Source organism: Tinamus guttatus, unplaced genomic scaffold, assembly GCF_059628265.1.
Source record: "Tinamus guttatus ecotype Peru unplaced genomic scaffold, ASM5962826v1 Tinamus_guttatus_pri_ptg000004l, whole genome shotgun sequence".
Classification (NCBI taxonomy): domain Eukaryota; kingdom Metazoa; phylum Chordata; class Aves; order Tinamiformes; family Tinamidae; genus Tinamus; species Tinamus guttatus.
The window spans coordinates 11,453,362-11,468,033 of NW_028288538.1; the positions used below are offsets into that span (position 1 = coordinate 11,453,362).

A 14,672-nucleotide genomic window follows, 5' to 3' on the forward strand; every position below is an offset into this window, starting at 1 on the left:
CCAAGTACTGGTTGCTGCCTGAAGGGAAATATGGCAGCAGGCAGTCATGATCTCATATGTCCCAATAAACCCTGCTTTCCCAGATATTTAGCAGAAGAAGCATAAAGAAGTGCAATGCATTACACTTCAGTCAAAAGTCCAGTATTAAAAAAAGAAAAAAAACACACAAAATAAAACAAAGCAGCTCATATGCTGCTTCAGCCAATAGACAGCATTTCTTTCCTGAGAAATGCAAAGCAGTTATTTTGGAAATCCAAAGATTTTAACAAACACTACAGGCATATAGGAAGGAAAAAGGGTAAGTAACAGAGACAAAAGCTTGCAAGTGCTTCCACATGCACTGAAAGTTTTTTGTGTGTGTGTGTGTGTGTTTTGGTTAGAAATTTGCAAGGAATAAGCCTTAGCATTGGTCAGCCAAGGCAATATCAGAGATAAAAGGTCTATCAGCCAAAGTATCCAAAACTAAGCTTCAATACCAAGGTCATCAAAGCTTTGTGATTTCCAAGCAAAAGAGTTTCTGCTGCATGTCTGTTTTGACTTGTGATGTAGGCTGTCCTGGCAAACAGTCCAAGCAACCAGCCTCATTATAAAATAAAGCTACTACAAGGGCTAATTTGCTCATTCACAGGACCTGCAAGGGGATTGTGAGGTACCCACAGAGGCTGAATATAGCTTCGAGTTCGGAAAACTCAGCCTCTTTCCACCTTTGTCTCTATAAAGCAAAGCATAATCTCTTGGAAAAGATGGTATCGGAAACTCTGAATCTAATGCAGTACCTCACCAGCCTGGTACCAGATGTGATGCCAGTGGCCACAGTGCCCATACTCCTCGTCATGTGCTTTCTCTTTCTAATTTGGAATCATGAAGAAACATCATCAATTCCAGGTAAACTAACCTTGGCTGTGTATCCCCCAGGAACTGCTAAACATATCGCCTGTTTCTCAAATTTACCTGAGGAAGGAATGCTGAATAATAATTGCATGTCAAGGAAATTTAGTAAATCAGTTTAAATAACTTTTTTTTCTTAAACATAACTGGTAAAAGAAAAATCTAACATGTTATATTTAAACTCAGCCCTTCCATAATAAAGGTAGCTTGACTGTATAAAAATGACTTTTTTTTTTTGGCTTTATTGCATATATGCTAGAAAAAATATGATATCATTTTAACTAAGTCTAGTTCATATTTTCATATGCATTTTGGACTTCTACTTTCTACATGTTGTACATTTAATCCTTTCCAAACTGTCTTTGCTGACAACAAAGAGTAATATCTGGGAAATTATTTGGATTTTATCAGGTTATCAATTTTTCTCCCTCTGTTTGGTACTGAAGATGCTCCATAACGGGAAAACATCAAATGATTTCCCATTGAGAGGGGCATTTCTGTTTTTTTTTTTTTTTTTTTTTTTTTTTGGGGCGGGGGGGGGCGGTTATGGAAAGTATGACTGATTCAGCCTATTCTCCAACAGATGCAATACAATGATCTACTGCATAAATGAGAACAGCACGCGCACCCTGAAGTGATGTAAGTCAGGGATAATCCTAGTCAGTAATTTCAACCCAGTGTAGTAGCACATGAATAAAATTCATGTGAGAGGAAATAATTTCCAAGTATCCTTCAATACGCTATAATCTTTGTGAAGTTAGAGAAGAAAAAGCAGTCTCAAAAGGTTGTGCCTTCTGCCTGAATGTTTGATAGGTTCAATAAGAAAGAACAAAATTTGCCTTAATTCTACAGGTATTTAAACAAGCCTGGGTTCTTCTGATTCTTAGTAGTAAAGGTAGAATCTTAAGCAGTTTACAAATCTTTTAAATAATATTTTGTAGGCACTTTATTTAATGGAGATAGATGTATGTTTTACATACGCCATAAGGGACAAACTGAGCAGGGAAGAATGAAAGACTCCTAAAAAGAATTCTGAGACTACACAAATTATCTCCTGCTCTTTCCCTTTTCCTCCCTGTCATAAGAGGGAAATTTGATGCTCAGACATAGCAGAAGCAGCTGAGAACTTTGTTGAACAAATGCATATTATTGCATTCTTAGTTCCTACTTTAGCATGCTGTTTTCATAAATTCACAGGACTAAAATGCATTTTCCTTTAAATATCTATTTTTTCTTTCTGTCATCAATTACCAGTAATTAAGAGAAATGTAATTAATTTACCTATGGCAAAAGGATATTGACTTCTGTAGATGTTAATATGGCAGTCAAGTACTAATTCAGCCCAGATTGCTCAAAGAATTCATTAGTCAGAAAAGAATAAACTATGTGCATTTTTTCAAGATAATTTCTTCTTTCTGGTATCTACCCATTATCTCTTCAAAAGCAAGTAACCTGAAAGCAGCACTTTGAGTTTGCACAAAGAAACACAGAACACAGTGTTTGTGGCGTGCACACTGAATAGACTCTAGACTTCCATGGATATGAGGTTTCAACAGCATAGATGCAATTTCTTTCCAGGGCAGAACAGACTATTTTACGTAAAGTGTCTAACACAGACCTTGATTGTAATGTAAAAAAGTTCTTTGAAAAGGGTGACGCTCAGAGACACATTCTTGTCACGGTGCATTGGTAAGATCATAATTTTATTATCCTATTTCTTAGGGCCTGGATACTGTATGGGCATTGGCCCCCTCATCTCACATGGCAGATTTCTTTGGATGGGAGTAGGTAATGCCTGCAACTATTACAATAAGACATACGGAGAATTTGTGAGAGTTTGGATCAGCGGTGAAGAAACATTTATAATTAGCAAGTAAATATTTTTCTCTTTAATAATACAAAGAGTTTTCTCATATTTTACAGACTTTTTGCTATACTTTCTAAAGCAGAATTAATATTATTATCAAGAATCGCCTAAAATCTTTTACTTTCTGCTACTCACAGATCTTTTTCTGAACTTTTAGTCCTTTATAATCAGCCAAATTTAAAGTCCATATGAATTCTCTCATTTTGTTAGTGGAATGAAAGACCAAGCATTGTAGTCTCAATCCCCCACCAAATATTTAATATCTCTTTCACTATTCCATGTTATATTAGGATTACACACAATAGAGGAACCTAGACTGATTGACTGCAGTGCAGGATTAATCCAATTTTTAGTTTCCTTTTAGGTTCTCCTTAAAGGTAGAGTAATGCCTGAAGATTATGATAGTGGATATGAATAATTCCACTGCAATTAAAGCTAATCACAGATTTTGATTAAAAACAGATTTAACATAATTATGTCATGAACAAAAAAGTAACTGTTTTCGAGACATAACAGATAAAAATCACTATCTTTTTACTGAGGGTATCAATCCATATTCAGCTATATTATATAAAAGAACATATGAAAAACAATGTAGTACGGAACAGGATTTGGGAGAGTCAGCTTCATCTCTGTTTTTACCTCTATAAAAGGAGGCAATCATGATAGGAAAGCTTTACTCTCCCACTCTACATAGGTTTTATAAAGATTAATTACTTAATGTCTGCATAATATTTTGATCATAAAAACACTGAAATAATAAAATGTAATTTAACACTTAATGTATTAAGTGCCTACCAACTCACCAGGAATGCTGGTTAAAAAAGAATAATAATAGTAATGCAGTGGACACATCAGACTGTGGTCAACACATTACAAGGTCATACCTCAGAATCATTCCTTAATACTCTATTAATACTGTCTCCTCTGTAAATATGCACTGTATATGGACTTTTCCATTCTTAGGATGGCTATCATAATTCCAGGCCATATTTTTCTGATCAGAAAATGCTTTATTAGATGATGTTCTTTAATGTCCAAACACCTTTCAGACAGTTAAAAAGGAAGCAGATGTGTGGCAGTATAACTAAAAAGCGAATATGCTCTGCCCCTTGGCAGGCTGGAGCTGCAGGCACACCGCTCTCCACTGCTGCTCTAATCCCTCCTCCATGATCATTTGTATTGCTTAGTATCTTGGCATTAATTGATCTCTGTTGAAGCTAAACTACAGTGAAATCCTGGCACTGGTGAAGTCAAAAGCACAGTTCCCACTTACTTTTCCGGTTAAATTAACCTGGAATAACAAATCTGGATTTGGTCCATAGAGTATGCAATATGGTACAGCAAGCAGGACACTGTACAATTTTAATGCTCATCTGATTTTATTTCCTTTTGTTAGCTTTAAACAGATCACCATTAGATTAGCAGTTCTAAGATGCTAGCTCCCTTTAAAGGAAATGATATTTTAAAATAGCAGTGCTGGACAGCGTTTAAATGAACTTGGTCAATTGAAAAAGAGAGAAGTAGATATCCTGAATTCCCCTACATTTCTATTTTAGGATTATTTATGCCACACGCTTAGTATTATAAAGTTTATTTTTCAATTTAATATTTGATTAATGTATGAATAATTCTATTTGTTAATATTATGATGCTGCATAATAAATGATGCATGTATATTTGTTCTTTCTATATGCTCCTGAAAGTTAACAGCTTAAAAAAAAAGTATAACCAAAATTTAATACACATGATAAAGTCCGTTATCAACTGTCAGATTATTTAAAATCAAAGAACTCTGAAGTTTTATATAACATAAATACTGAACATATCAGGATGAACAGAATTTGTCTGTGCTTTTAAAAAACTTGAGGGAAAATGAGGAAGCATATTCCTTAAAACATACCCAGTTCCTGCCTATAAACAAGAAAAAGAAAATCGTTTAAGGAAGTAACAGATGTCATTCTTGGATGAGATATTTGCATCAAAGTTCTATGTACAGATATGCATATGTATCAATATACCTTTTCTCAAAATATTTGCCAGGAATATGGGGAATTGGTAGTAGATAATGTTTAATACCACCTCTGCAAATGTTAGAAGTTAGTTGGGAAATCAACTGCACTGTTGGCATAAATGAAATAGAAGCCTATATAAACATTAAATACATCATCTTCAGTTACACTCCATTATCATTTACACGATATATGTATCAGACCTCACCTTTAGTTCACAATACAGGCTGTAATTTTCTATAGCAGTGGTTCTCACCTGGGGGGTACTTCTCTCATGTTTTAGAAAGTACACTAACTGTCAGGAGATTTGAATTCCCTATGGCTGCCAGAAACTTTCACATATATTAATGATGATATATATATGTATATATTTTTAATCCCATTTCTTTTCCAGATCCTCCAGTGTGTTCCATGTAATGAAACATTGGCACTATGTTTCTCGATTTGGGAGCAAACTGGGATTACAGTGCATTGGCATGTATGAAAATGGGATAATATTTAATAATAACCCAGCACACTGGAAGGAAATTCGACCCTTTTTCACCAAAGGTAAATCAGCATGCACTAATATACTGCACCACTTTAGCATATAGTCCACTTCATAGAAAACACTGTTTCTTCTTTTCCTAGTTAAATTATAGAAAGTGGATCTCAGAAATATTTTATTGTATGTATTCTTTTGCACTTATTTTGCTTAGTATGTTATTTAAATTGGTCTTGAAATAGTTTTGCAGATTTTAAATGCATTCCAATTAAAACTAAAGTTTGAATAATCCCCATCGTTTTAAGTGTTTTACTTTTAAAGTCTAGCATTCAACATTAGATTAAGAGACACTAATCCAGGTGTCTCTGACACTTCCCATTCCAGCTTCAGATGAGTTCAAACAAATTTCTCTCGTTCTAACTGAAAAAAATGCTTACAATTTGAAAACGATTTTTAGTTTAGCGCTACAGCACTACTTATTAATCCATTTAATACACTAGGAATTAATGTAGTAACAAGACTAAATAAGAAATAAAAAGATTATTCCAACATATATAATTAATTAGAACTTAAATAAAGAACTAGATAACAATTGCAGTGTACTATTTAAACTTGTAATTTCTGGACTCACCTGGGAGTTTTTCCTTAAAAACTGCCCCAACACTTTGTTGTTCTGCAAACTTCACAGTTCTGAAAAAAATTATCATCAGCTGAAGCAGCAGTAGTTTATGATAGCAGATCCATAACCTGAATAAGAGAAATTAAAATGGATAAAGCAAAGGCTTTAAGATCTTAAAAATAAGATGTGAAAGAAAAATAAAACTCTACTGTTTAAAGTTTTCCATATCATTTTGTTGTTGTCTGGGCTTCTGTTTGACACCTACACCTTTCCTATTGGAGTTTGTTTTTGAAAAATATAAGAAATTTTGTGCTGATGGAAGACAGGAAAAAAAAAAACAACACAAAAAAAACCCCCAAACTCTTTTCTACCCACTCCTGGAACGGTCAGTTCTCTTCTATTTGCAACATTGATTAGCTCAGTTACAAACACAAAATACTTCTCTGTATATATTTGCTAAAATAATATCCATGAGGCAACTACAGCAATTTTTATACAGAAGAGGAATTTAAAATGAGTATTTAGGGCAACATTCCCAAAATTACCCAGTAACTGTCTAAACCTATTCCAGATGGAGTCTATCATAACATCCCACCAAATTAAACAGCAGAAGAACTGATCACTTTTTTTTGTTGTTTTTAAATTCTCAAAATGTAAAAAGCCCACCATGAAATTATCTCCATTGTCCATAGGTGGCCATAGTTGGCCAAAACACAACATACTTCCAGGCCAGGCTTCATTACATCCATGTGGATGTAATGGATAACCCAAGTAGATCTACACTCCACTTAGACTACAGTGCTTTACATTTCCTTGGCAACATTATTTTCAGTAGGTAGGTTACTAGAAAGGTATGCAAATCCATCAGTCTTTTGATCATTTTGCATATGTTCCAGCTCTATCCGGTCCCGGTCTTGTGCGTATGATAGCAATTTGTGTCAAATCAACAACTGATCACCTGGACAAGCTGGAGGAGGTGACTACCGAAATGGGAAACATCGACGTGTTGAATCTGATGAGACGGATCATGCTTGATACATCTAACAAGCTCTTTCTAGGGATCCCTTTGGATGGTACTGAAGCTTTATGCATATGGCTTGCCATGAATCTAAAGTGCAAATGCAAGGAAAACTTCTCTCTCGCATCACGCAAAAATTTACTTTCAAGAAACAGCATGAGCAGGCTCTGAGATTGTCAAATAAGTGAAATTGATTTAATGTTAGATGATTCTAGTTGTAAAAGAGAATTTTATGTGATCAAAAATACATATTCAGCTTGTCACATTGAAGTAAATACTAGCATCTACGGAGACGTTTATGCACCGATTCGGTACAATCCCAGCATTATATGCATGTAAGAACCAGAAATCTTTCCAACTAGTTAAATGCCTGCCTTGTTCACCTTACAGTTTCTCAGTCTTCTATTCTTTTCACATTCTCAAAAAGACTTGAGAGAATTAATCTTATCATGAGATGTAGACTGCAACATTTCAAGATGCTGCAACAGAATTTTTCTTCTTCTGCACCCCGTGGGAGGATTAAGCTCTGCTTGTCACACCACTGTCTCCTTTCAGGTGCCTAACATGGGTTTTTACTAAGAGCTGTACTTTTCCTATAGTGTGCCACAAATGTTTCCTATCCTTATCTACCACATATTTAAACAAAATGTTTATCAAATTCTCATGTGCTTACTGAAGGTAGGAAGTAGTTTTCCTGAAGCATTTGTGTTATTTGGCTATTAAAATTTATATTTTGCACTGTTCTTTATTAACTTCTATTTTCAGAAAGTGCCATCGTGCTTAAGATTCAGAACTACTTTGATGCTTGGCAAGCACTTTTATTAAAGCCTGATATCTTTTTTAAGATTTCTTGGCTGCGCAAGAAATATGAAGAAGCAGTGTAAGTATCAGCAGTTTTACAGATCTTTTGAGTAGATTGTTTCTAGAAAAACCTTAATATTTTGCTCTCTTTCTTTAGAAGATAAATGAACTAGGAAACTTGCAAAGGAGGCTGGCTAAAGCCCCCTTTATCTGCAGGTCCAAGACAGCAACAGAACAGGATTTGCTGCTGGTGCTACAAGTGGCTAATCTAAGAGAATGAGTTAAAGCCTTTCCCTATTAAGTCCAAACTTACTCATCAAAATATTAGTTAATGCAACTTCAAATATTAAATCAAATTCAAATAATAGGTTCAATTCAAACAAGCAAGGAAAAGTCACCTTATGGGATAAAATTACATTTGCTACCTAGCCAAGGAGAGTCAAATGTAAAGGTAGGCAGGTAGATTCAGAAACAATTTATCCTGAAACAGATTATCATGCTGAACATCAGGCGTTAACTCAAAAATGCATACTGCAAACAACACTAAGCAGAATTACATCAAAGTGTTAACTCTCCTTTGTGAGAGTATCATTAATTTAAGTGTGATTTCTTGTTTCCAAAGTTTTTCTTATATATGGAATTTAGTTATCCATCTTCTACCAAAAGAGAACTGGCTATAAAAAGAAATGGCAATCATTTTGTTCACTTTGGCGTATTTTGAGAAAATACTTGGTATAAAGCATGTATACCAAATTGTTTGGACATGACTATCTAACATTGGGTATTTAAGAAAGAGAAGAGAGTGTATTGAAAGTAAAGTATAACTCTTTTATAAACAGGATTTACCTTCTCTCCCTAAAATTTCCTATACTATGGAAACAATCATTGCTTTATCCTGTGCTTCTAGTATTACCTAACTCTATTTGTCCATTTATAACTAGAAAGCTTATATGCTTTATATATGCTTATATTTATGTTTCAAAAACAATCACTTTAAAATAGACCTATTAATAAATTTCTACTGAAAAAAAAGATTGTTAAAGTGAAGGAGAATCACAAATGCTGCAACTTGGAATAGGCTGCTGATAAAACTGGGAAGAAAGACCCTTCCCTATTTTCAATGGATAAGAAATGAGATATTTCAAATGAGAACCTTACCAGGTTTGATGTTTTAAATGTACTTACTTTCTTAAAGCCAAAGTTTCCAACTTCGCAACAAAAAAGCACAAGAAATGAAAAACCTGAGGACAAAATACTTATGACTATATAGACTAACTATACTATCAATTAGTCCATATAGACTAACAGATTAAACCTATCAATGTTTTCATTTCTGCATTTTTCTAACAATTATCTTTCATATTCTCTATTATCACTAAGTGATAATAAAATACAGTAACCAATCTTAAACAACTTCTATTTACAAATAAGACATGCATTCATCCCTTTTGACATATCCCATTTAAAAAAAAAAAAAAAGTAGAATATGGCTTCTCAGTATAAAGTGAAATTCCTTGTGAAACATGTTTTTTCAAAGCTAAGACAGATCTTTGACTTTTACTGTACTGCTCCTCTTGCTCTTTGCTGGAATATCTGCAGTTACATGACCTGCAATTATGTCAGTTGTGTTACACAGCAATTCAATGTTCACATGACTTCACTTAAGAGCAGCAAACACTTTTTTGAACACCAGAGGCAATCTGCCTTGTTTTAGTGTCACATAGCAATTCTTAGAATACCATTTCTTGCATTCATAGAAGTTTTTATTGGTATAATCTCTTAGTTTATGCTCATATTCTAGCACATACTGAAAGCCTGCAAATATTTATCAGTATGGATTTTATCCATTTTCAGCAAAGACTTGAAAGGAGCAATGGAAATCTTAATAGAACAGAAGCGACAAAAGCTCTCCACTGTTGATAAGTTAGACGATCACATGGACTTTGCATCCCAGCTGATTTTTGCACAGGTATTGGCAATGAACTCCAAACACTGATAACTTTGAATTTCTAACATTCACCTGTCAATAAGAACACACTAAGTTTAAGTTGCAAAACCTGTATCTATCTCAGAGTCCCGTCATCCTTAAGAGATACAAATTTATCAGTTCTGGGAACACCCTAAGAGCAATTCAAACATTGAATAGTTGCATCTTTGGGAAGAAGTGGTTTTCTGATTTTTATTTTTTTATTTTTTAAATGGCTTAAATGGCTATTATGGCTTTTATGGCTTAAAAACCCATAAAAATGGCTTATTTAGGAAGCCTGTCCATGTTTTCATTAAACTATGCATTTTATCTTGGTATATCACCTTTTGTTCACAAGGCGCCACATCATATGTAACTCTAACTCTGCATAACCCCTGGCAGCCCAAAAACCTTGCAAGGGAAGGTAACAAATCAATAAGGATCTGAGCTAAGAACAAACCCTTGCTTTTCTGTAAGGCCACATACACCCATCAAAACACAGATTTTCATTTTTTTCTCTGAAAGACAAAAAGCAGAGTAAAGATGCTATGCTAAATAGCATGAGACTGAAGGGCAGGTTTTCAACTTTTGTTTCAAGCATGTATAGATCTTTCCCTTTCTACTGCTGTAAGGCCTTTTGTTGGAAACGGAAGTCAGTAACCAATATTTTCCTCTCGCGATTTTTCAGAGCCGTGGAGATCTGACTGCTGAGAACGTGAACCAGTGTGTGCTGGAGATGATGATCGCTGCTCCTGACACTCTCTCTGTGACACTCTTCTTTATGCTAGTCCTGATCGCAGAGCACCCCACAGTGGAAGAGGAGATGATAAGGGAAATTGAAATTGTTACAGGTAAGCAACAGCTGCTCACGCTGTGATGCTGCAATACAGTTTTGTTTCAGCAGTGACCTGATTTCCAGAAGGGGAAAGGGCTTTTGGAGTTTTGTTACTGACAAGAATGCAAGACAGAGACTCATAATGCATAAAAACAAAGAGCTCTAGAGCAAATCATAGGTTAAGTTAGGACCTGGGCTAATAAGCAGTATACCAGGTTTCCCTGGTATGTGAGCCCATACCAGGCTACTTGGATTAGATCCTACATACCATTCAAAGAACTGACAGTCTTCCAAAAATGGTTTGTATTTGTGTGATGAAGCTGTGAAATCCATAAGCAACTTCTTTGTTATCTGTTTTATTCCTCAAGGTGACAGAGACATACAGAGTGATGACATGCCAAACTTAAAAATTGTGGAGAATTTTATTTATGAGAGCATGAGATACCAGCCAGTTGTGGACTTGATCATGCGAAAAGCTTTACAAGATGATGTAATTGATGGCTATCCTGTGAAAAAGGGAACAAACATTATTCTCAATATTGGACGCATGCATAAGCTTGAATTCTTCCCACGGCCAAATGAGTTTTCTCTTGAAAACTTTGAGAAGAATGTAAGTTTTGTGTCTTTTCTCTTATAGGAGATGGGGTATTGTATCTTCTGAAAAATCAATCTGTCTTATTTTGTTGAAGTGCCCAGTTAGCTATACAGCCTGCATTTTTATTGTTTCCTAAATGAAAATAAACATCCCATATGGACAGAAATGGAAGTTCTACTGAGTTCTAATCAGCTCAGTACGAAAGTGATGAGGAATTCAGTGACATTTCAGCACTTTTTCATATGGGTTCTATTCTAGGTTCCAACAGCACCAGATCTTGTTTTTAGCCTATAGTACTTTATTTGGTTTTGAAATCCTTTTACTATAACTCATCCTTCAGATTATTTTCTTTCATTCAGAACTTTGCTATTAAGTTTATTAACAGTTGTTTCCCAAAAATGTATTTGTATCTAAACAAAGAATTTGAAAATCATTTTGTTTGGCAACTTTTTTTCTTAAATGCACACATAGGTGTCCATAAATAATTATTTGTTTTAAATAAATAAAAAGATGACCCACTTTGATGCACCAAAAATGGGCTTAATGAAGAAATATTTAAGAGAATAAGTAAAATAAGAATAAACAAATGATGTGAATGTTCAGAAACACGCCTCTAAGTTTTACCATTTTCCTGCCAAAAGACACAGGTACCATTCATGCTACATGCACAGCCTGAACTAAAAGAAAAAAGTTAACATTTCTAAACTGCTAGCTGATTACCCACAGCAAATTGAACAAAGTACTAAGAACAACAAATCAGGAAAAAAGACATATAAAATTCAGGAGGAGGAGAAGTGATTAAGTTTCATTAAGCTAACTATTCACTGTGAATAATTTCCACAGTTTTGCCCATTAATTTCATTCTAACTATTTCTATCAAAATAGATTTCATGCTTATTTTATATGCACAGTTGGCTGCTAAAAATATTTCCCCTTGACCAAATATTTTACAACGTATTTTCTATCTGACTTGATGTATTCTATCTGCCACATAATTATTCCAGCGGGCACAATTTCCACTCAGTTCTCTAAATGAATAGCAATCCACACCATTATTTATGATAAGATTGCATTGTTAGAATCTAAACATTTTTCCCTTTTCCCAGGCTGTGTCTTTGCCATTGTGCTGTATTGCCAGCTGCTATTCTGCTCGTTGTTATGAACCATTGTATTTACCTATTATTCACCAAAAAGCATATCTCAATTTGTTACTTGAAGTAATTTAAAGAGAAGATAGCTTTTTCCTCAGACTGCAAAGAGGAGTAAAAAGAAAAAAAAAGAAAAAAAAAGAAAAAAAAAGAAAAAAAAAAGTACAACTCCGCTAAAGAATTCCATACAAAACAACTTTTCCTACAAAATTCTTGAGTTAAATAGAAAATGAAACAGACATAGCTAGTAAATTGCTCTTAAAAAAAATAAAATAATAAAAAAAAACCCACAAATGAAGAAAAACAATTTAGTTATAGCGAGACTTTCTTTTTCTTACTCATAACAAGCAGCTTTCCTTTAACACTGTTCACACTCTTACAACTGCTTTGGAGAAAGGACCTATTCAAGAGCAGTAAAGGCAGCAGAAGGTGGCTCTGCATTCTTCAGTAGTTTTGAGGATCCTGCACTGGCATTTCAATCATTAGGACAGAAATTATAAACATTATCTCTGTATTTAGATGCCAATTAATATTTTCTTCCTTATATTTTATGGCAAATTAAATCACAGGCACACTCCATTTCTAGTGACAACGGTAGTACGGGTATAGTATGTATATAACTTTATAATTACCATTGGACAAGGTAGCAGTCTGTCTCAAATGTTTATAGACTTTGTAATGAACATTTTATGAACCACTTATGTTTTTAATTAACTTTAATGTATGTCAAAGCTACTCTCCATTTCTCAGCTTATGGGGAGACCCTTTGAAGTTCACTTGATGAACACAGTGAAATGTACATGCAGAATTCAGCTGCCTAACTTGACGTTTCCTGCTACCTAAACATTGGAAACAGCATGTCTCTTCTATGCATTTCTGTATTTTCGTCTGACCTGCTTAAAAGGGGGTGTTCAAGCATGACGGGTAAGAAAAAAAAAAAAAAACAACAGTATGTGTGGACAAGAAACAACCCAGGAATAAGCAGCAAAGTAGTTACTCCAAAGAGGTTCTTCCCACAAATTTTCTCAGAAAATAGTAGAGACTTCCATCATAATTATGGCTATTTTTCTGAAGAACAATTTGTCTTAGAATTCTGTTCTTCATTTTATTCTATGCAGGTTCCTTCACGCTACTTCCAGCCGTTTGGATTTGGCCCTCGGGGATGTGTAGGAAAATTTATTGCCATGGTAATGATGAAAGCAATTCTGGTAACGCTTCTGAAACGGTGCCGAGTTCAGACAATGAAAGGAAGAGGCCTTAACAACATCCAGAAAAGTAATGACTTATCCATGCATCCCAAAGAGAGACAGCCTTTTCTGGAGATGGTTTTCACACCAAGAAGCAGCACAAACAAGAATCGGGAGGTCTAAAGCAGATCATCAGTGGTGGGAAAGCTATAGGGCTTTCTCAGCCACAGCCAGATTATGAAATGGTCATTTTTCCTAGGTAAATATAAGGAGTAAAACATTTTGTTCACCTTAAGTCACTACTGCTCTAGGTGACCACCTGATCCACTTGCCCAGCAGAACCATGTTCTGGCCACAGCTTGAATACATTAAAGGATAAGCAGATTTACAAAAAGCCCTGTTACCTGCTGATGTTGCGCTGGATGCAAAATCCACTTAGCATATCTATAACAATTATTTACTTTTGCTAAAAATATTTACTATATTTTGTAATATTTACAATATTTTTAAGATATAAAAAGCTTGTACAAAAAGCCATTCAAAACATTATCACTACCATACTTTGCTATCATATTAAACAGATACACAAGATTTACTGTGTTAGATATACTTTAGCAGTAATAGTAATTTTAAGAATGCTAAGGAATATACAAGTGGAAATAACTGTTCCATGTTCCTAAAAACTCTAACCCCAGAGTCGTGCACAGAGGTTCTGTCACTACCTTCCCTCCACACTAGTGAAGACCAGCTGAGACTGAGGTCACGGTTAGGAAACACCACAGCCACTACTGCACAGGAATGAGTGCCCACAGCTCTGCAGTAGCTGGTTAGCTACAATCCTCCTGTCTCACCTTGCTTTGAGGAGAGAAGTTCAAGTTCTCCCTAAGCTTCCCAAGTATCACATTCTGTTTCCAGCTGGTTTAAATCGCTCAATTCTACTTCAGAGAGTGAGATTTAGGTTGGCAGCCTCCACTCCCACAAACCCCTCCCCGCGCTATAGCAGGAGGGAAAGTGCCTCCCTAATTATGCACATTTTGCTTCTCTGGAAAATCACCGCGTATATTGGTATCTTGCTCCTTACTCACTGAATTAAACAGAGCCAGTAGTATAAAAGAGAAACATAAAGGTCTATTTATGTAGACTTACCCATTTTTTAAAGGTCAAAAGGGCTTCACTCAGCTAATGAAGACACCAGTCTTGAGGGGTAGCTGCTCAGAGCTTTTTAGCAGCAAAGGAGCAGAGTTCTAAAGTA

At 35.0% G+C, this 14,672-nt stretch overlaps 1 protein-coding gene across 1 annotated transcript; it reads left to right on the top strand.

The window, feature by feature from the left end:
- Positions 1-634: 634 nt before the first annotated feature.
- CYP19A1 (cytochrome P450 family 19 subfamily A member 1) lies at positions 635-13,676 on the top strand. The gene is made up of 9 exons (XM_010211824.2): positions 635-885; positions 2,611-2,761; positions 5,162-5,316; positions 6,767-6,943; positions 7,654-7,768; positions 9,544-9,658; positions 10,344-10,506; positions 10,859-11,100; positions 13,352-13,676. Exons 1-9 carry the CDS (start codon positions 744-746, stop codon positions 13,601-13,603), a joined length of 1,512 nt encoding a protein of 503 aa, XP_010210126.2. The 5' UTR covers positions 635-743; the 3' UTR covers positions 13,604-13,676.
- Positions 13,677-14,672: the final 996 nt, after the last annotated feature.